Raw genomic sequence first — 22,678 nt, 5'->3', positions numbered from 1 at the left:
GCGTGCCCGGCATCGTTGCGCAGTCGTGATTTTGACGCCCGATGATGAAACTTTTTTTTTATTTGCCCTCTGATCGTGTGCATTTTTTCGATGCCATTTCCACGACGAAAAAATGTCATAGAAATCTTGGTGGACCCTGGCATATTTTGTGTTAGGAAAAAGAAGAACCAAGTAATGTACGCCAGCCAGTGCAACCGCAATGTAAAATAATTGTGCAGATGCGACAGAGCAGAGGAAGCGACACCCAATTGACATTTTGTTCACCAGCATCGTAACCATGCCAGGCAAAGTCACAGGGCAGGCCAGCAGATATGATGGGACGTACAGGTGCGATCAAAAGTGTGCAGACTACGGGATCGTGGGGCAAAATGCCTCGACGCACCAGCTAGCGACGAGACACCTGCTGCAGGGTGCATGCGCGTCCCGTCTTATCACTTGGATTTTCATGTCGCTCTGTTGGACGTGGTTACGGTGTTTGCAGCCAAAACAACTGGGTGTCACTTTCTTTGCTCCATCGAATCTGTGCCATTCTTTTACGTAGCGGCTGCAACAGGGTCGGTTAAAGTGCCGGCTCGCGTTGTTATTGACACCGGTTGATTAGGATAAATAAGCATAGCGTCATCGCACAACCTGACGAGGCCAAACGCACAAAATTAAATTTTCTCAGGCCAGCTTGCCTTGTTCTTGTAGGTGTGCTAAGCGCGAAGATGGTGTCGTAGCGGAAGCTATATGTCTATGGTGCAGTCAAACGCCGCTCATACCGCAGTTTGCACACCTGCACCCACATGCAAGTGGTGCAGTGCGGCGGAGCAGGAACGCCTGGTCACGAGAACTAACATGGCGCTTATTGCCATGGGAAGCGGGACTGGCAACATTGTTTTTTAGCAGGCGGCAGCAAGCGGTGGGTAAAACGCTGACACCACCTTAAAACACAAAGACGCGTTCACATGAAGGCTCCCTAAGGCAAGTTAACTGGGAGCGCAAGGGGAAGAGAAAGCGTGAAGAGGAGTGGAGGGAGAGAGCAACATAATGAATTTCATTCCAAGGTTTCTACTGCACGATTCGTAGCGAACGAATGCATTGCGTGGCAGCGGAGTCGACACTCCTCTCTTACCTTACTCCATGTTCACTACTGAAGTGATAAATCGAGTTATTATGAGATACACGCCCATGTCTTGGTTGTGCCAGCATCGAGGCACTTTCATGCTTGCAACTTCCTTGACCAATATTAAAAACAATGACAAGCTTGCACTAAGCCGCACAAGCCTTGACACAGCGAAACTGGACGATTCTGAAGACTAATTTGGTTGCTTCCAAGTTGTTTCTAGGCCTTAGCTAAATGGTACAGGTTGTTTCCAGGCCTTAGATGGGTGATACAGGTTGTTTCTAGGTTGCTTCGATGGTGTTGATAGGCTTTAAATTAGGCAATGCTAGGTTGTTTCAACATTGATTCTCAGCCTGGAAATGTTTGATTTAAGCCAGAGAGAGTGACGGACATGACACGGACACGACATTGTTATCAGCGCAGGCTTTGTTGTGACTTTCGTTCATCGTCAATATGCTGTCTATGAGAAGCATAGCTGGGGTGCATTCCCACAACCTGAAACCTCAGTGCCTTTCTCTCGGAACGAGCGTCAAGCGACGGGAAGCAACAAAGAGATAAGAATGTGGCAACTTTGCTTTGACCATCCGTGACTCAACATCTCTACAGGCATTTCCTCCATGATGGCTTGTTTGGGGAGGCGGTGCTGCCAACCGACCTCGTGGGTCAGGACCATGCGATTAAGTCCCTAATCCTTTGCTGCTGTTCCAGGGAAAGAGGCAGTAAGCACTCATCTGCTAACATGCTCCATGATGGACCCTACTTCCCCTCTCTTCAGTGATTTTGACCGGAGGAACATTGCGTAAGCAAGAACAATGCCTATCCGGTGACTGTGTGTTATTGGCTGATGCCATGGTGGGTAGTGTCATGCGTGTGAATGGTGTTTCAATCAACAAGGAGGAGCCCGACAGGGCTTAAAATGGCACTGCAAAGTGCAGGAAGTTGCTCTGAACCATGGTTTGACGGTTCATCCGCCATGCTTGTGGTTTGCAGAACTCTAACCTTCTATGTTGTAAATAGTTGTACAAAGTGCTAGTAAATCTGCGTGTTTTAGTTATCCCCAACTTGTAAGCATCGCTCTTCCCCCCCCCCTTCCCCCCCTCGCCAAGTTGCGCCACGCAACCACAGAAGTTCGGGTCTGATGTAACCCTCACGTCTCAGCAACCCAAATCAGCAGGGACGTGTTGGTCCACAGTAGCCTCTCATTGCTTTGGTGCTTTTTTTGCATCCGCGATTACCCTTCCCATTTCCTACTACAGTCGACTCCTCTTAAACGGAATTCGAAGGGGATCCATAAAACTGTTCCATCTATAAGAGGTTTCATTTAAGCAAAGTACACTTACTTAGTGAATAAAACATTTTATTCAAATTGCACAAACCTCACCTTACTTATGAGGATGAGTAGGAGAAAAAAAAAGCAGTGAAGGGTGGTTTGTTTGGCAAGCTTAAGTTGTTTTTTGACAAGGTACGCACGCATGCCTGACTAACTAGCCAGAAATTCTGGACAAGCCTCACGCTCAAAATAGCGCTGTAGAAGTTCAACAGCCTCTTTAGCTGATGGGTCTCGTGGCACCACTGCACTGGCAATATTGCCATCACATTCATCGCTGGAAGGTTGATCCTCATCTTGCACTTCGGCGATCGTTTCCTTGACAGTCTCCTCACGACAGGTACGAACATTTTCATCAATTGATTCGTACACCTGCAGCGTGAAAGGGACAGAAAGCACGACCTCGCTGAATACTGCCTCAATGTCGGCATCAGCAGGGACTTCTTCATTGGGTACTGCTTCTTGCACTTGAAAGCCAACATGATGAAAGCATCTGTGTATCGTTCTTGCCTCCACCTGCTCCCAGGCACAAGCCAAAATGTGGATAGCTGCCAATAAATCTATGCTGTAGCATTTCCCACTGTCTGCACAAAGCATCATTCGGTAGAGTAATTGTCTGCGGTAATGAACTTTAATGTTCTGCATAACCCCTTGATCCATCAGCTGGATCACTGCCATTGCATTGGCTGGCAAGAACTACAGAGTGATGGCTTGGAGTCTTTCAACCTGACCCCGGGCTAGGCAATTATCCACGATGAAGACAACCTTCCTGCCTTGCCTCGTAAATCTTGCGTCTTACTCCCGAAGCCAGTTTTCGAAAATGGCCATGGTCATCCACACTCTTCCGTTCACATGGTATGCAACGGGAAGTTGTCAAACGCCTTTGAAACAACAAGGGTGCCTTGATTTTCCTACTACCAACAGCTTCAATTTCTCATCTCCTGCCATGATCGCACCCACCAGCACAGTGATGCGATCCTTATTGTGTTTTCCTCTACTACATGCTTCGCCTTTGAAGGTGAGAATCTTTGATGGAAGCGCCTTATAAAAAAAGACCCCTCTCGTCGACGTTGAAGACGTCTCGTGGCTCAAATCTCATCAAAAGTTCCTTAAGCAGCGCCTGTTGCCAGTCGGTGTTTACTGCAGCACTCTCACCTGAGATTGCTTTGAAGACTAGGCCATGCCGTGTTTTGAAGCGGCTGAGCCATCCATCGTTTAACACGAAGTTCTCAACACTCATTTGCATGGCGATCTATCGAGCTTGCTGCGCGACAACTGGTCCGCTTATGGGCAAACTGGAACTCCGTGCACGGTCGAACCACATAAAAATAACTTTTTAGAGTTGTTCATAAGGCATCGTCCGCATCCGTTTAGATGTAAAGGTCCCATTCATTAAAGTGCGCGGCCTTCAATCTTTTCTCTGTCTTTGCAGATCCGCGACAGAGTCGATTTCGGAATGCTGTATTTTTTTCGCCACCTCTGTCTTGGGCAGGCCGCTTCGATCGAGCTCCTGAAGAATTTTCAGCTTTTTTTTCAAGCGAGAGTGCATGGTGTGGTTGCTTCCTTTCCATCAGGCTACACCGTGATTTACCTCACTTAGCCGCACAACTAGGCCTAACACATAACTGACTCACCGATCCGGCTCCCACTATAGTGCCTAGAATATACTTACTAGTGTACCGACCGCGGCAGTCGCAGTGGCACGAAGAATGATGCCTTCCACCGGCGGCCACCAGACGGCGATAGCCGAAGGGACCGTGCTATGCCGAGCCAATGGCCGAGCGGCCCGAACCTGAGCCCGAGCGGTGTGTTGTCGGCGGCATCTCTACCACGGCCGCCTCTCTGCCAACGCGCGCGTGCGACAGGGGCCGGTGGCCTCTCCCAGCCCACTTAGAACTGTAGAACGCAGGTTGGGAGGCGATGCGTAATTAAAGTAATCTTTTTTTGTTACACTTACAAACGTACGTATGCCCCATTATCATTAATACGGTACACATTATCAAGTGTATGATAAAAAATTAATAATAAATAAATGAATACGCATGGTTTCCAAGGCAAAAGTCAACTGTAATATAGCTGAACAAAATTCAACAGTGAAACTCGCGGCATTTGGTTGATTTAATTATGCCACCATGCACATTTAGTTTAAGCCAATTTTTCTATTGCTCAAAGATGGGACGAGTTCTTCGCATGAGCTTCAATTCTCTAATGATGTCGAGGCTGGCTGAACTCTACTGTTAAACATAAATATTCTAATTTCATAACTAGCATATTCCGAGTGTTACAGCTAACACATATTGCCACGTTCCATTTCCCAAGCTTTTGTTATCGTCCCAAAACACCACACGATTCTCAGCCCAAACCTCGCCTGCAGTTTTCGAGAGGGTTCCGGACTGTAGTAGATCATTTCGATAAGATCACGCCCACTGTGCGAATGGTACAGATTGTTCTGGAACGTACGCCGCCGCCAGCGGTAGCGCTAGAAGATTCGACGGCGGGAGTATAAATGCCGACGCGCTTCGCCGCTTGTCAGTTATTGATCGAAGGCCGACGCTCCGTTCGCCGCTATCAGTCCGAGACTGCTATCTGTGCGAGACTGCTGCTGTAATTGGACTTTCCGTTTACCGGGCACAGGTTCGCCCAAATAAACAGTTAAAATCCCAACACGAAGTCTCCTGTCTTCGGCCACGTCACGACCCCGTGACATCTGGTGGAGGTGCTGCTTCGTTCATGTACCGGACGCCCCCGTCAAGCCGTGAACCCAGCCCACGTCGCGGAGAAGACACCGACGCCAACCAGGAGCAGCGAACAAGCCGCCAACAGCAAGGGCTACCACCGGAGTACGGGCTTCTACACGACAAGCCGCAGAAGACCAAGGCCATGACCGCGACTGCAGCGACAATGACAACCGCAGCGTCCCAGCCCACGATGGTCATGCATCAACCCAGGGAACCACCAATTTTCCATGGGTCATCGTTCGAAGACCCGGAGTCCTGGCTAGAGACATACGACCGTGTGGCCGCCCTCAACCACTGGGACCATGACGAAAAGCTGCGTCGTGTGTTCTTCTATTTAGAAGACACCGCAAGGACCTGGCTCGAAAATCGGGAGTCCACGCTCCGAACGTGGGATGTTTTCTGCGGCGCATTCCTGCAAACGTTCGCGAGCGTCGCTCGAAAAGAGAGGGCCGCTGCTTTATTAGACACCCGGGTTCAACTACCAAATGAAAATGTCGCCATTTTCACAGAAGAAATGACCCGACTATTCTGTCACGCTGACCCAGACATGCCTGAGGAGAAAAAAGTTCGTTTCCTTATGCGAGGGGTCAAACAGGAGCTCTTCGCGGGACTGATGAGAAACCCACCGAAAACCGTCCAAGAATTTGTAGCCGAAGCGACCACTATCGAAAAGACACTGGACATGCGCACTAGACAGTATAATCGTCGCCTGACTGCAGACTGCGCTGCTGCTCAAGCCAGTAACTCTGGAGACCTGCGTGAAACGATCCGAGCGATCGTGCGGGAAGAGCTGCGCAAGCTGTTGCCTTCGGCGCAGCCTCAAGTGGATTCAATCGCCGACATTGTGCGAGAAGAAGTTCGGCAATCGCTTCAACTTCCCCATGCACCGCTGCCCGAGCCGGAAGCTATGAGCTACGCCGCTGCAGTGCGCCACAACGCTCCTCCCCATCCACGCCAAAACACCGCCCCGTCGCACTTCCGTCGACAGATGCCACCGCCGCCACCACCCCCACCGACGTCATACCGTTCGCCAGCGGCCCAACGCAGTGCACCGAGAAAGACTGACGTCTGGCGCACCCCTGACCATCGCCCGCTCTGCTACCACTGCGGCGAGGCCGGACACACATACCGCCGTTGCCAGTACCGACAGATGGGACTGCGTGGCTTCGCCGTCAATGCACCGCGTCCACAGCCAGGAGAACGACCACGTGACATCGCCGACTACCTGACAGGAACTCGGTGGACACCACGAAGCTCTTCGCGTTCCCCGTCGCCCAGCCGCCGCACGTCACCGCACCACCGGCAGTACTCTGGCCCTACGCGGGGCCGGTCTCCTAGCCCGTATTCGGGAAACTAAGGGCAGCAACCGGTGGAGGTGCGGTTGCTGTGCGACGAACTACCGAAGATCCTCCGACGACGACGACGCCGCGACGGAGCTTTCCGAACACAGCGCCAACCAGGCAAAGCCCTGACGGCGAAAGCTCACTTACCGAAGGTGGCCTGACGACGCAACATGGAAGCAGCGGAACAAGCCGACGCAGCCGTGACCCGACGCCACGCCCTAACTGTAATGCGAGACGGCGAACTAGCGACCTCGACGTTCTTATCGACGGCCACAGTGTGACCGCTCTCGTCGATACTGGAGCCGACTATTCTGTCATCAGTGGGTCGTTCGCCGCGAAGTTAAAGAAAGTTAGGACAGCTTGGAAAGGCCCTGAAATCCGCACAGCCGGAGGTCATCTCGTAACGCCTGCAGGAATCTGCACAGCGAGAGTCACCATTAACGGCCGTATTTATCCTACAGACTTCGTAGCCCTACAGCGTTGCTCGAGAGATGTCATCCTTGGCATGGACTTCTTATGCCTCCATGGTGCTGTCATCAACCTAAAAACAAAGTCGATAACATTATCCACAGAAGAAGCACTACCGCCGCGCACGCCGTCTGGACACCATCCCTTAAATGTGCTGGAAGAACAAGTCACCATTCTGCCTCGCTCAAGCGTCATTATTTCAGTCGGCGCTACTGAATCACCTGACTTCGAAGGCGTCGTTGAAGGCAGTCAGCATCTGTTGGTCACCCGAAATATTTGCGTCGCAAGAGGAATTGCAGAGTTGCGGGGAGGCAAAGCAACGGTTATGCTCACAAATTTCAGCAATGAATACAAACATGTGAACAAAGGAACAACGGTCGCATACATCGAAGAAATTGTCGAAGCCACCAGTGCTTTCGCCCTCGCCGATTCGGCGGAATCTGCTCAGAGGAACCAAGCCCCTCCCATAGCTTTCGACGTCAATCCAGGACTTCCGAACGATAAGCAAAAACAGCTCAAGGCCCTGCTCCTGCAATACGAAGATTGCTTTTCGTCGTCATCGAAAATTCGGCAGACCCCAATCACGAAACATCGCATCATAACCGAAGAAAATGCCAGACCACTCCGTCAGAGTCCGTACAGGGTTTCGACGCGAGAACGTGAGGCCATCAAGAGACAAGTTGATGAAATGCTGCGGGATAACATTATCCAGCCGTCCAAGAGCCCATGGGCATCCCCCGTGGTGTTAGTGAAGAAAAAGGATGGGACCCTACGTTTCTGCGTCGATTATCGCCGCCTGAACAAAATCACAAGAAAGGACGTGTATCCTCTCCCACAAATAGACGACGCACTTGATCGGCTCCATAACGCCAAGTACTTTTCGTCAATGGACCTCAAGACTGGCTATTGGCAAATCGAAGTCGACGAAAGAGACCGAGAGAAGACGGCGTTTATAACACCGGACGGCCTCTTCGAGTTTAAGGTGATGCCCTTCGGCCTTTGCTCAGCGCCTGCAACTTTTCAACGCGTTATGGATACAGTACTCGCAGGATTGAAATGGCAGACTTGCCTTGTGTACTTGGACGACGTCGTCGTGTTTTCCTCGAGTTTCGACGAGCATCTTCGGCGCCTTGAAGCTGTACTTCAAGCCATCAAGACTTCCGGACTCACACTGAAGCCAGAAAAGTGCAGATTTGCGTATGAAGAGCTCTTGTTTCTGGGGCACGTTATCAGCAAGTCTGGAGTTTGTCCTGATTCACGGAAAACAGCCGCCATCGCCGAATTCCCGCCGCCCACTGACAAGAAAGCCGTGCGCCGATTTCTGGGCCTGTGCGCCTATTATAGGCGGTTCGTGAAAAACTTCGCCCGCATCGCCGATCCTCTCACTAACCTTACCAAGGCCGACGTGGAGTTCAAGTGGGAAACGCCACAGGAACACGCTTTCCAGGAGCTTAAACATCGCCTCCAGACGCCTCCGTTACTTGCCCATTTCGACGAATTCGCCGAGACAGAAATACATACTGACGCAAGCAGCGTAGGTCTTGGCGCCGTTCTTGTGCAGAGGGCTGACGGACTTGAAAGGGTTATTAGTTACGCCAGCCGATCGCTATCCAAAGCAGAAGCAAATTATTCCACAACAGAAAAGGAGTGCCTCGCCATCATCTGGGCTACGTCGAAATTTCGCCCCTACCTCTATGGCAGGCCCTTCAAAGTTGTGAGCGACCACCACGCCTTGTGTTGGCTAGCCAACTTGAAGGACCCTTCAGGTCGCCTCGCACGATGGAGCCTGAGACTTCAAGAATATGACATTACTGTCATTTACAAGTCCGGCAAAAAAACACTCCGACGCCGACTGTCTCTCTCGTGCGCCTGTCGACCAACCGCTACCCGACGACCCGGATGGCGACTACTTCTTGGGAACGATAACTACCGACGACTTCGCTGAACGACAGCGGGCAGACCCGGAACTTAAGGCCCTAATAGAATACCTCGAAGGCAGGACCGCCGAAGTCCCGAAGGTGTTCAAGCGCGCACTTGCGTCGTTTTTTCTACGAAACGGTCTGCTACAAAAGAAAAACTTTTCACCGCTTCGGGCTAAGTACCTCCTTGTGGTGCCTTCAGCTCTGTGACCAGAACTCCTGCAGGCCCTGCACGACGATCCGACGGCAGGGCACCTCGGTGTTTCTCGCACGCTCGCGAGGATACAAGGTACTACTGGCCGCGTCTTACCACTGACGTCACTCGTTATGTGAGGACATGCCGGGACTGTCAGCGACGCAAAACACCGCCGACAAGGCCAGCGGGACTTCTGCAGCCAATAGATCCACCTTGCGGACCTTTCCAGCAGATTGGTATGGACCTACTGGGGCCATTCCCGACGTCGGCTTTCGGAAACAAGTGGATCGTGGTAGCTACCGACTACCTCACCCGCTACGCCGAGACAAAAGCCCTGCCAAAAGGCAGTGCATCCGAGGTAGCTAAGTTCTTCGTCGAAAATATCGTCCTACGTCACGGCGCCCCGGAGGTCCTTATCACCGACAGAGGAACGGCATTCACTGCCGACTTAACTCAAGCGATCTTGGCATACAGCCAAACAAACCACCGCCGGACGACAGCGTACCACCCATAGACCAACGGCCTCACCGAGCGGCTTAACAAGACGATCGCCGATATGCTGTCAATGTACGTCGATGTTGAACACAAGACGTGGGACGCCATTCTTCCGTATGTGACCTTCGCATACAACACGGCGGTGCAGGAGACGACGCAGATATCTCCATACAAATTGGTCTACGGAAGGAGCCCGAGAACGACGCTCGATGCCATGTTACCCAACGTCACCGACGAAGAAAACCTCGATGTGAGCGAGTACCTTCAACGCGCCGAAGAAGCCCGACAACTTGCGCGTCTCCGTATCAAGAATCAACAGACGACCGACAGCCACCGTTACAACCTTCGACGACGCTTCGTGGAATACCAGCCCGGTGAACGTGTTTGGGTGTGGACGCCGATACGCCGACGTGGACTAAGTGAAAAGCTTCTGCGACGGTACTTCGGACCGTACAGGGTGGTTCGACGTCTCGGCCCACTTGATTACGAGGTTGTCCCCGACGGCATCACGAACTCTCAACGACGCCGATCGCGACCTGAACTCGTCCATGTCGCACGCCTAAAGCCGTTTCATGCGCGTTAACAAACTGAAACAGTGCTTTTTTTGTATTATTGTTGTATTGTAATTTATTCATTGTACTTTCTTGCATTATTATTGTACCTTCATCTTTAGTTAAAGCATCGAGACGATGCCTTTTTCAGAGGGGGGCAATGCCACGTTCCATTTCCCAAGCTTTTGTTATCGTCCCAAAACACCACACGATTCTCAGCCCAAACCGCGCCTGCAGTTTTCGAGAGGGTTCCGGACTGTAGTAGATCATTTCGATAAGATCACGCCCACTGTGCGAATGGTACAGATTGTTCTGGAACGTACGCCGCCGCCAGCGGTAGCGCTAGAAGATTCGACGGCGGGAGTATAAATGCCGACGCGCTTCGCCGCTTGTCAGTTGTTGATCGAAGGCCGACGCTCCGTTCGCCGCTATCAGTCCGAGACTGCTATCTGTGCGAGACTGCTGCTGTAATTGGACTTTCCGTTTACCGGGCACAGGTTCGCCCAAATAAACAGTTAAAATCCCAACACGAAGTCTCCTGTCTTCGGCCACGTCACGACCCCGTGACAATATTGAATTTTTTTCATTTTGAGAATTTTGGACACATTTATTGAAACACCCGGTATGGATGCGGACATTGTCGAGTGGTGCAACAAAAAAAAAGAATAATAATGCAAAAGCTGCAAAGAGCTCATTTTGTAGAAATGCATTTAGAGAAATCATCGTCGCCATGAAAAGAAATCGAGAGAGTTGCAAATAAAATAAAAGAGAAATTTCGGTTTGAGTTTTTCACGGGGAATTTCACTGATGATACGATCGATTGTAATTTCGTATGAGCACTCAATGTAGCAATTATTAAAATGTTTGTCACAAACGACAGCCGGAGTTACGATTCTATAAACCTATAGTTTTCTCCCAAGCGGCTAAGCGTTCTGGGTCTGCAGCGGCGCTGAATAATCAGACCCGCTAGTTGTAGGGGTGGAAAAAAAAAAAAAAACAGGTGCTGTCTTTATGCCTCCTTTTCTGCGAAGACATCCCAGTTTCGTGAAGAGACGCAAGGGTGAACAACGCGCACAAAGAAAACACGGCAATGCCATGTGGAAGAATGCGCTACCTGCCTGTTCAACATCCAAAATGCCCCGCAACTGCAAAGCAACCGACTGGGTTTACAGACGCGAATCGGAAGTGCATGCAAAGAGCGAGAGACGCGCATGCAACGTGCGCTGTCGGTGCGCCCCGCCACTCAGGTAGCACGGTTCCTAATGGTGTCGCCGTCTGGTGGCCTCCGGAGGAAGGCATCATTGGCAGTGCCAGCCTCTCCCATTGGAAACGCTTGGCAATCGGCACACTAGTAAGTATATTCTAGGCACTATACTCCCACAGACACCACAAGCGAGACTGGCTACTGGATTAGCTTGTCTCGAAGTGTTGCCATGGTTGTGAGACTACCTTTGGCCTGAGCGAGTCTATGCTGTGTTAAGAGTTTGTGCCGTAGGTGACCAGTAAGCACTGTTTCGATTAACCGATAAATTTTACTATGCAACACATAGAAATCCAGCCGTATAAGCACATTTATTTTCGTTAATGAGGCATTTTCGTTTAAGCAAGTTTTGTTCATTGGGAGTCCACTGTATTCTCTTGTTAAACGTGACCTGATATTCTGCCACCCACCGTCGCAGCTTAGTTGGGCCGACTACTGTCATCTTTTCTTTGTAGTGAAAGTAGTGAATAGCGAGATTTGCCCAATTGCTGTGGAACGTATCTATTTAGGACGATGACACTTTTTTGATAAGCAGCACAGCAGCATATACCCGTTTGCTCGGCTCACTGTTGCCTTCATTTTTAGTGGACCAGAGCTGTGTAGTGGGAACCAGTTAATTTCTGTGGCACATACACGCATTTAGGACAGCTTTTGTGACGGGTCGCACAGTGGCTTTTACCCAATAGGCTGCACAAAATACGGCTAGCCTAAACAGTTTTGCTGTTAAACTAATGAAGTTATACACAATCTAGCACAGTCAACTTACACCCGACAGCTTGCAATGGTTGGCGGGAAGGAAAATAGCTGGGTGGAGGTGGTGGGGGCGTTACATTATTTTATGATGTGTGTTCTGCAATATTTCAAGGCAAAAATTAGTTTGTAAAACAGTCGGCACTGTTATTTCACGTTCTTGCAAAGTCGATTAGCCAGCTTGATCACCTAACGAACGTACCAGATTTTTTCCTGTGGGAACTCCTTTAAGACAGTGTTTCAGAGGTGCATCATGGGTATTCAAGGCCTCAAGCACGCCATTGGTGACGAAGTTGCACGCATTCATGAGGACCTATGGAGGTGCGTGCGCAGCCTCAAGAAGTGTTTGCAACAATGCATTGATGCAAAGAGAGGTCTCCTACAAATGTAGTTATCAAAAAATGACCTTGTGATTGGTGGTAAATGAACGGCATACTTGGGCCTAGTCATAGGTACTAACTTATTTTTCATTCCCTGCTTTTGTATATAATACATATATCTAGATAAATTATGTCGGTTGACTACATGACACCCTGTATTTACACTGCTGCCACTATTACATATTTTGGGGGACACACTAGCGAAAGGTGTGTACACGTCATATTTGTGCTGTGTGATGATGCATTTTTATAATTACACAAAGCCTATGAAAAAGTGCGCTCACCAAGAGGCAACACAGATTTGCAGCAATATATATATATATTTCTTGGAAACTGAAAAGCCCACCTCGCCCTGACGAAGACAATATTGTCTGCTAATACTTGCTCTGCAGCTCCTAAAGTTTTGAACAGACACCACTCTTTCATCCCATTGTAGCCACTAAAGAAGTCCTTGGTGCCGAAAATCCTCAGCCGCACACTGAAAGAATTTCGTGAAAGCTTGTGGAGTGCATGGAAAGTTGACTGGGAAGTCAAGGCAGCGTGAAGGGGGCGTGTAGAGGTGTGCAATCTCATAAAAGTTTTTTAGGAATATACCTCCTCCTAGTCTAACCTTGTCCTGAGTCAGGCGTAACCGGCAGTATCGGACAAGCACACAAACAGACAGATAGACAGACGGATGCTTCGCCCCACTCATCATCATTCACTCTGTGGATATGCCGTGATTTTTACTGTGATAGGAATTATATGGACACTTTCGGCTGGATTTTGCCGCCGGCGTCAGTGTCGATGTCATGTACCATATATGTATACGTATCTATATATATATAAAAACGCAAGAAAGAAAAAAATCCAGAAAAAACCACTCCCGCACGCGGAATCGAACGTGAGACCTCTAAGTAGTGAATGTGAGGCATTAACCACTGAGCCACCCTGGAGAACTTCTTTCACAGTTTAAACGGCAGGCTACTTATATCTACCGCTTACCGCTGCTCACAAGTATCTTGGAGGGAATTGTGTTTTCAGCCTTACCAGCAAAATGGCGCAAAGAGCATGCATCGCCACATCGTGCGACGGCGCCCGCTCTAATTTCCTACGCGTACTTCGCCCAATGAAATAAAGGTGCGTGAGGGAGCATTTATCTTGTGGCGGCGAGGAGAAGGTCATACGCCTTGGTTGGCCTCGGGTTTTACCTGGAACGATTCTGCTGTAGTTACCTGGTGCACAAAGGTCACTGCAATCATTGCAGTCTCCGTTTGCGAAAAGGGCGCTTTTCAGACACAGCAAAGTAACAAATGAGACGCTTATTCGCGTTCACCCGTACCTGTGAGTACGTTTTGTGCGTGAGGAGCGCAGGGCATGTTTGGATCTGCTTTCAATTCTGTGCGTGACCTTTCAATTTGTTGCTATCGCATTCATTGCTTCGCCTTTCTGGCAAAGCTGTCTTTTTTTTTTTCTCTACAGTTAGCTGGGCTGCCGGCACTGTAGCGAATATCTGCAGTGTTTTTGTCACCTATGATGCTAGAATTACGCATAACAAAGAATTAGACCCCTGCACTCGTGATTAAACTGAAATTCAGCTATGCATTTAAAAAAAAAAACGAAGAGGTCGAGGTCATGACATGTGCTGCTCTTTTGCCCTTCTGTGATCCTACCCTCTGTAGCTTTGACCATGTTCTATGGGATGAAAGAGAGAAGGCACTTGAAAAGTGCGACAAATTCGTGCAACTTCACTCGTACTGCAGGAATGCTAAAACTTTTCACGGGAGTCCATTTGTGAGGCACTAAACTCTAAAATTGAGGTTGTTCGATGATTACTTAAAAAAGTGTAGCCAGGCCCTTTTAAAGACCCTGGCACAGTTGTGAATAGTGTTTGTTTGATTAGTGAGGAGATACTAGAACTAGACTGGATGAACCTACCCAGAATGGCACAGAGGAGGTTCTTGTAAGGCGGAAACCTGAAAACATCGGCGTGGATGATCTTCCAGCCATACTCCTCCACGTCCATTTCGGCCTTGCTCTCCATGGAGTTGTAACGGGCAATGTCGTTCTTGAGGACGCGTGTCTGCGAGAGAAGCAAAGGACAAAATTCACTGTATAACATAACCTTAATGAAAAATAGCAGATAATGAATCCAAAGAAGGTGTGAGGGACGTTAATGGTACTGTTTAACGTGTAGTATAGTAGTAATTGCAGTATAGATGTGAAGCAAGTAACGTGGACAAAAAGACAATTTGGCGCTGGTTGGGATCAAACCTGCCACCTTCGGATTACGTGCCTGACAGTCTCACCAACTGAGCTGCAAGAGCAGTTGTTCCTTTATTCACTTAATGAGGCACTTATATAGATTCAAACCTGGGAGTGTTGGTCAGCGCCATGTGCCGCGATGACAGCAAGTGTGGAACACAATTTTTTTTCTGCTGGCATCACATAGTGTGCGATCTTTTAGTGAGCAGACGGCTGACCAATAAGCCCTCGCACACTACCTGAAGGCATCAAGTTTGCGAGAACAAGACCCTTGCTACGAACGAAGGAAAGAAAGAAATTTTGAAAGCCCATTTCTTTGCTTGACACTGCCTTTGTGAAAACAAGCAGGTAATGAAGCCAAAGAAGGTACAGATTTCCTTAAGTGTTACATACTTGCACAGCACTAGCAGTTATAACACTTTTGTGTGACCGCTGACGTGTTTTGTCTGACATAAAAATGAAAACAAAAGCAGTGTGTATGAAACTCATGATTGAAGCCTAAATTTATGATTGGAAAACATATTAAGCAGCAGTGTCACTTTAAACACTGAACAAATAATGGATACGAGACATGCAACTCATTAGGCAAGTGCAACTATGCAAGAATTGACAGTGATCGAAAAGGAACAAACCACACTGTAGCTCGCGCTCAGGTAAAGCATTGCAGGTAAGGCGAATTAAAAAGTGAAACAGCTCTGTAGGGACTCTTGTCGTGCGACGGGATGGGGGTTCCCTAAAGAGCAGTCACATATTTTTTGACACGAGAACTGCCGTAGAAGGCTGGTTACAACTTCATTTCAGGAATAAAAAAAGTACAACTTGTTACTGGTAATCAATCGCCCCGCCACGGTGGTCTAGCTGCTAAGGTACTCTGCTGCTGACCCGTAGGTCGCGGGATCGAATCTCGGCTGCAGCGGCTGCATTTCCAATGGAGGCAGAAATGCTGTAGGCCCGTGTGCTCAGATTTGGGTGCATGTTAAAGAGCCCCAGGTGGTCGAATTTCTAGAGCCCTCCTCTACGGCGTCTCTCATAATCATATAGTGGTTTTGGGTCGTTAAACCCCACATATCAATCAATCAATCAATCAATCAATCAACAACTGATAATCAATTACAAAAAGTGTAATTGAATTACTCAAATTGTTACAGTTTTGAAGTAATCGATTATTTTACAAAAAAGTACAAGACAATATAGCTGATTACAAGTAATCGATTGCTTTTAACACATTTCGAACGGCTCTGATCTGGACCGAAGCCTACCACAAGCAGACTATTCAGTGTGAAGTAAACAGAAACCGTGCCCCACTTACCAAGATAACACCGATAAAGCCCAGGAGCAAGAAGATCAGCACCAAGGAATTTATGACAGACAGCCAATGGACCTGATTGAAGACAAAAAGCAAATGAATACTATAAGCACGCACATTTAAAACATAGATGCACATTTCAAAAGAATAAGTTTGCAAATCACAGCTATTTTCTTTCTTTTACTGACAATAATGATAAGCTCCTTTGGAACCTCCTAAAAATTATAGAACAAATAGAAATCTGAGCTTCCTTCTGAACAGGAAAGAATGAGAGCTGTTTTTGCCACACTTTTTCCTCTTGTCAGCAGCCTATTTGCACAGCCTAGAACAGCCACTACGTTTGCTTTTCCTGCCTAGTGCACCAATTTTTTATTTGCTCTGTTATTTTTTTGTTCTGCTACTGCCTTGCTAGAGCAATCATGTGCCCAATGTCGGACACTGGGCACGTGGTCTAGTTATTCAAAATGAGAAGCAAAAAAGTTGCGTGCGCCATACAGAGCTAAGCAGGGAACTGTAAGTCAGCATATTTTTATACCAGATTTGCTTGTGCGAGAGGTATCTGCATATGTTTCACCAGAAGTGAAAGAAAGAAAGAAACCAACCAATATCCTGAGCAAGCACCACCTCCTTACAGTGATAGATAATCTGACAGACACTTGGAGGAGCGGCCCTTACTCGATCGCAAATCAAAATTCACGATGGTGGCGAAAGAGTTGCTAAGAATAAAGCATGCCCACCCATGTTCATAACGAAATGATTTATTGAATACGCATACATTTGCTTTTTTTGTTTGTCGTCGTTGGGTGATAAGAAGAGTAAATGATGCTTTGAAAATGGCTAGAAGGGGAGAAGGAGGTGCTTGCTCGGTCATTGGCACCTACTTCAAATCTCCCGAACAGGAGAGAGAGGCACTTGCTCAGGATTTCACGGCATAGACAATGTTGATGCATTAAAAAAAATTGCGGGACTCTTGAGCGTCGCCTTTAAGAGTTGAACACAATAGCGATATCGTGTCCATAGTGCCTACTTCAACCTCTAAGTGCATGAAATCTTTTAGACCTTGCTATGCACCTATGACGTGGCATTAAGGCAAAAGGAGCAGTACATGTGTGCCTGTTGTAGTGGCTGACCAACTTCAAACCATGAAGTCATTATGATAATCGCATGTTCTGACGCCTGATGGCAATGTACGCTTGTACTACGCAATAACAGTACTGTAATATTTCATGGTGTATTGTGAAGCACGTATACGGGACGCACGTGTTTGTAAAGCATGAAAGTTACTTCCACTACATTTCCAAGCGAAGAAAGTTATTTTCACTGTATTGACAAGCAGACACGTGGCTGTGTGGTAGAACATGCTTGCCATGCAAACGACCCATATTTCAATCCCCACTCAGAACCAAACGACCCAGGTTTGGTCCCCGCTCCGACCCACAATTTCGTGTTATTTAATTTTATTTGTATAATTCTCGATTTCTCGCTCACAACCAACAATGCCGACACTGACGCCAGAATTTCTGTAAAACAAGCTTTTTAAGGCTACAGTCGAACCCTGCTATAACGAAACTGATGGGGAGCGGAAAAAATTTCGTTGAAGCGAGAATTTCGTTGTAGTGAAATCGAAAAAAATATAGCTGATCTGAGCTACCAAACAAAGGGACATTTATTCTCAAAATTCAAAAAATATTCGCTGCCTTATATTCTTTCCTAGCAACGTCACGACACTATTCTCACCCATGCATAGCAAGGCCATAGTGAAAAGCACGCTGAAACAACGCCTAAACCACTTTCGTGAACAAACCACAGTTGCATTAACACGTTAAGACCGGCAGCTGTCCGCCGTCAAAAGTATCCGAGAACGCCAAGATGGAGACAGTGTATCGTGCAGCGGCAACTTTTGCATTATTCTATGCCATTCTTATCATCCATCACTCGTGGCTAGCTACCGTAATTACTCGAATCTAACGCGCACCTTTTTTCCGGTTAGGCGAGTTCATAAATCCCATGCGCGTTAGAATCGAGTACGAACAAAAAAATTACGGTCAATCTATTGCCATCGGCGAATCCGAAATGGCCGCCCCCTACGTGGGTCGGCATGGCGCGTCGGCCATTTCTGCCTATGTGTTTTCCATGTGCGGCACTTCGTGCGTGTGCTGAGGAGTTCGTCATCCAGTAGTGCATTAGCATCAACGGGGTGGAAGGGCTGACTCCGAAAACTTGAGTGCACCACGATGCCGCTTTTAAAAGAAAAGTCATCGCGTGTGCAGAAACGAACGGAAATCGGGCCACATCGCGGTCGTTCGGAGTTCCCGAAACATGCATGCGGGACTGGCGGAAACAAAAGCAAAAGATTGTCGACAGCAAAGCTTCACGCAAAGGCTTCAGTGAACCACAGCAGGGTCGGTTTCCGCAAATTAAAGAGCTGCTCGGCGAGTATGTGCCGAGCAGCGAGCGGCACAGCAGCCCGTGACGACAGAACTGCTCCAAGTGCGGGCTATGCAATTAGTCTTAGAAAAAGGTCTAATGCGGAGCCAGTTTAAAGCGAGCAGGTGCTGGCTAACTAACTTTATGAAGAGGAAAGGCTTTTCCGTCCGAAGGGAAACATGCATATGCGAAAAGTTTTGCGGAGGAATACGATGAAAAGCTTCACAGTTTTCAGAGGTTCGTCCTAAACTTCTACCTGCTTGGGCAAATCGGGAATGCCGATCAGACACCTCTTTACTTCGACATGCCTGGCACCACAACTGTCGAGAAGAAGGGGGCGAAGCAAGTTCATGTGCTGACATCGGTACACAGTAAAACTACAGTGATGGCAATGCTCTGTTACACGTCAGATGAGCACAAGCTTCGCCCGTACCTCATATTTAAATGGCAGACGCTCACGAAAGCGGTCGTTTTTTCGAGTGGTGTGATCGTGCGGGCCAGCGAGAAGAATGGGTGCGCATTGCAATCGATGTCTTACGTTTTTTTTTTTTTTTCGCTGTGGAAATCGGGTGCGCGTTACAATCGAGGGCGCGATAGAATCGAGTAAATACGGTAATTTTGTTGATAATGCGGACAAAAAACCACTCTGATTAGTTACCACACTGGCCAAGCGCGTACATAATGATCAGAAAAGGCATCATGCCGCAGCTGCACCAGGCAGCTGCGAGAAGGAAACCATGCACTGAGCGCCTGAGCTTAAGCTTCGGATCATCTGCGGCTCAAAAGCAAGCCAGTGGCAAAACAAAAATAGGGCAGTCTCATTGCAATCGCTATCGAGCAATGGCGGCGCCCATGCTTGCTGAATAGGAGTGGTATAACAATGGTTTCTGGTGGTGCCAGCGCGTGTTTTAGACTTCGTTGACGCATTTTCAGGCTCTGAAAATGCATCGAAATGTTAAAGATTGGGTTTACTGCATAGCAATAAGTATTTGAACCTGGAATCGCATTGTAAACTTTTGTTGAAGCGAGGCGATTGAAGAAAAAGTGTTCGTTGTGGCGACAATATTTATGCATTGACTCCTATGAAGGGGAATCGTGAATTTTTTGTTGTAGCGGAAATTTCGATGAAGCGGTGTTCATTGTAGCGGAGTTCGACTATATTACGTTGAAATAGTTGCCCCATTTGGCGATTGGTGAGCTGTATTAGTCAGGATAATTAACTGACATTGAATAAATGGCAATTTTAACAAGATTGAGGGAAGTGAAATGGCATTGAACTGATAGATAATTAGGCCTGTTGAGGCAGAAGTACAAATAAAATTCTGCGGTCAACAATCACACTTTATGAAGCAATCAAATCTGAAAGTTTGCAGGCATGGTGCAAGCCTCACTGACCCAGCTGACATGTAATTAAAGATCAATGTGAAAGGATCACTACACTGCTGTGGCCTTAGCTTGGCTAACAGCGATTCTGTATCACTGCTAGGTGTCATCGATGAAGCAAAAAAAAAAAAAGTAATAAAGACCAACCTCTCAGGTTCTTTCATACCATTATGGGTTCAGCAGCGAGTCTTAGGCAAGGGCTCTACTGCACTAAAAACCTCGTGAACAGTTTTAGTGCATCATGTGCACTGACTTACCTCTTTGGACACTGATGAAACTTGATTTTTAAAAAGTACATTGCAAATGAAACACCCCTATAGAACTTCTGCTGTTTTATACATATTCAAAAAGATTAACCAAGCCCTTTCATTTTACAACTTTGTGGAGCTTGTGTGGCTACAACTGCTGTGTTTAAAAATATTTGGTACGTGTGATAAGCATGAAGGAAAGAAGTATACATTGAGAGGCTCATTTTCTTTGTTGGTTTCCAAATAAGCATGTTATACAAATCAACATAGATTGCACCACTCACATGTGATGAATAGCAATAACGAGATATATGAATAGGAAAAATAGCTTGTGTTAACATGTATGTAACACTTTTATTGTGCTGTGTCGTCCTTTTCTGTTTGAGGTAAAAGCACATTATTTTTTCGGTAAAGTGAACAGTGTTCTACAAGCGGTCAGTTATGGTTCACTAACGTTGATCATAATGAATACTTTTCTTTCCTTAGTTACTATCATTTTAGATGCACTGGAGAGTCAGGTCCTATGCTATTTATATTAATTATTGCATCGTTCCACAGTGGACAAATTTAGCTGTGACAGCGAAAAAAACCCACCCCTCATTAATTTAGAAATATCGGATAATTCTGACATATTCACCAGCCCTGGCTAGCATGTACATTCTTATGTCGTATCAAAATCTTGTCAATTTCATCATATTCGGTCACAAACCAGTTAATTCCCACTATCCTGAGAACGCATCAAGTGCCGCAAATGCACGCCACAAAAGAGCAGTTTACATTGCCATTGTCGCCAGTGCAAACCATATGGTATCCACGGGAAGGCCTGAACACATCGCAAGAATTGGAGAATGAGTGCTTACTAGCGCGTGTGATGCCTCATTGACCACGACAATTCAAAAAGGCGTGGTAACCAACCACAGTAGCGTTCTTGGCGACAAAGACTTCAATGGCTACAACAAATTCCTTTTGTTTACCAGTGAAAAAAAAAAGTACCGTGTGCGCACGATGGTGCTCTGTAATAACGTAGGGGTGGAGAGCACGTTTCGGGCTAATTAAGACATGGGGTTCTTGTGGCACAATAGCATTGTGAAAAATGTCCCAACATGATGAAAATATCGACTTTTACTCTGTTATTATATAAAAAATAACTACAGCATTTACTTATTTGTCAGAAAAATGAAAGTGTGTTGACGTAATAACGTTGTATTACATCCCTATTTATGCTTTACCTAAACTGTACGAACTTCTCATTGTAAACCACTCCCCTCAGAAATGTCTTGTTTGGACCTGAGGGTACAATAAATAAATGAAATATATGCATTTTTTCTTGAAACTTTTGATAATTTAAAATTCATTTGATGCAGACATTTTTGCCCGTCTCGTGAGATCCAAATTAACGAGCTTTTTACTGCACACTCGAATGGCCATAACCATGACTGCATTTTTCGGAGCATGCCTTTGGCACGCTTCCACTCACCTCTAATGTCTGCGGGAAGAAAAACGCGCGAGGTCCGTCCTTGGAGAGTCCGAGGGGGGCGCGCTCGGTGACGTTTGTGGGCAGCCAGCGCACGGAGTACGTGTGGGTGATGTCCAGCGGAGCTGCCATCTCATCCAGGAGCAAGGGCACACCGTCCGTCACTGTCACATTAGCCGATATCACCTGCACAAAGGCGAGGTAGATGCTTGATTGCTGCTCCCTGGGTTACAGAGGCCAGATACAGCAAAAAGATGAAAAAAAAAAGAAAAAAAAGACTTGTGGCAGTGGTTATTGCTTGCAGTATTTATAGAAATGTTACTTATAACTGTGAAGTGCAATATTCTATCCTCCCAAGTGCTCAGGTGATTCTGTGGACAACTGTTATAAACCTGTTCGTAAATATGTTAGATTCACACGTTATTCTAAGGAATTCGATATTCTATCTCAACAAAAAGAATGTCATAATATGCTGATTCATATCCTTTAAAATATATTAATTAAATTTCAATTAATTATGTGATTACCTTACAGTCATTTATGTTCTATTTATGCATATAAAGGGTTTGTATAAGAATTATTTATCGGGAAAAGTTTAGAAAAAATAGCTTTATTAGAGATATTGCTATAGTGCCTCAAAAGTAGTTGAAGAATCAACGCATTTTTGCAAACGACTTTTTCAAAACTCAAAGGCCTCCCTCTCCCCTTCACCAGATACCTAGATTTCAGGAGGTTCTTCAAGGGCACACGTACAACCTTCCATGACGGCACCTTAGGCTCAATGGCGGATATCCTTTAGGTAAGAATTTTGCATTTGAAAAACAGAAAATTGTCAGCTAGTGTAATCTCGCTGTTATGAAGGGTTGGTCGAATGATCATGGTATCGTTCATTGCCAGGCAACACAAAAATTTACGTTTGATTGTACACTGTCCTTTTTTTATGAAGAGGAAAATGCGAGCGTGTGGCCTGCGCACTGCTGTGGCTGTCCACAGCACCATCAACCAACAGATAAAGAAAGTGTGTCTGCTTTTCACGTCATCTGTAAGCAAAGAAAACTAGTTA

The 22,678-nt window shown here is 47.1% G+C and overlaps 1 protein-coding gene across 1 annotated transcript in view; it reads right to left on the bottom strand.

Moving 5' to 3' along the window:
* LOC119170598 (transmembrane 9 superfamily member 1-like) overlaps nt 1-22,678 on the bottom strand; it is a 112,210-nt gene that overhangs the window by 19,714 nt on the left and 69,818 nt on the right. The window contains exons 6-8 of the mRNA XM_037421813.2: nt 21,619-21,801; nt 16,087-16,158; nt 14,451-14,595 (exon numbers count right to left, since the gene is read on the bottom strand). Of these exons, the coding sequence (XP_037277710.2) occupies nt 14,451-14,595; nt 16,087-16,158; nt 21,619-21,801 (400 nt within the window). The remainder of the gene's footprint in view (nt 1-14,450; nt 14,596-16,086; nt 16,159-21,618; nt 21,802-22,678) is intronic.

The sequence above is a fragment of the Rhipicephalus microplus genome, chromosome 2, assembly GCF_043290135.1.
Source record: "Rhipicephalus microplus isolate Deutch F79 chromosome 2, USDA_Rmic, whole genome shotgun sequence".
NCBI lineage: Eukaryota > Metazoa > Arthropoda > Arachnida > Ixodida > Ixodidae > Rhipicephalus > Rhipicephalus microplus.
The sequence above is the reverse complement of the archived record's forward strand: the minus strand, read 5'-3'. Positions and strand labels throughout refer to the sequence as shown.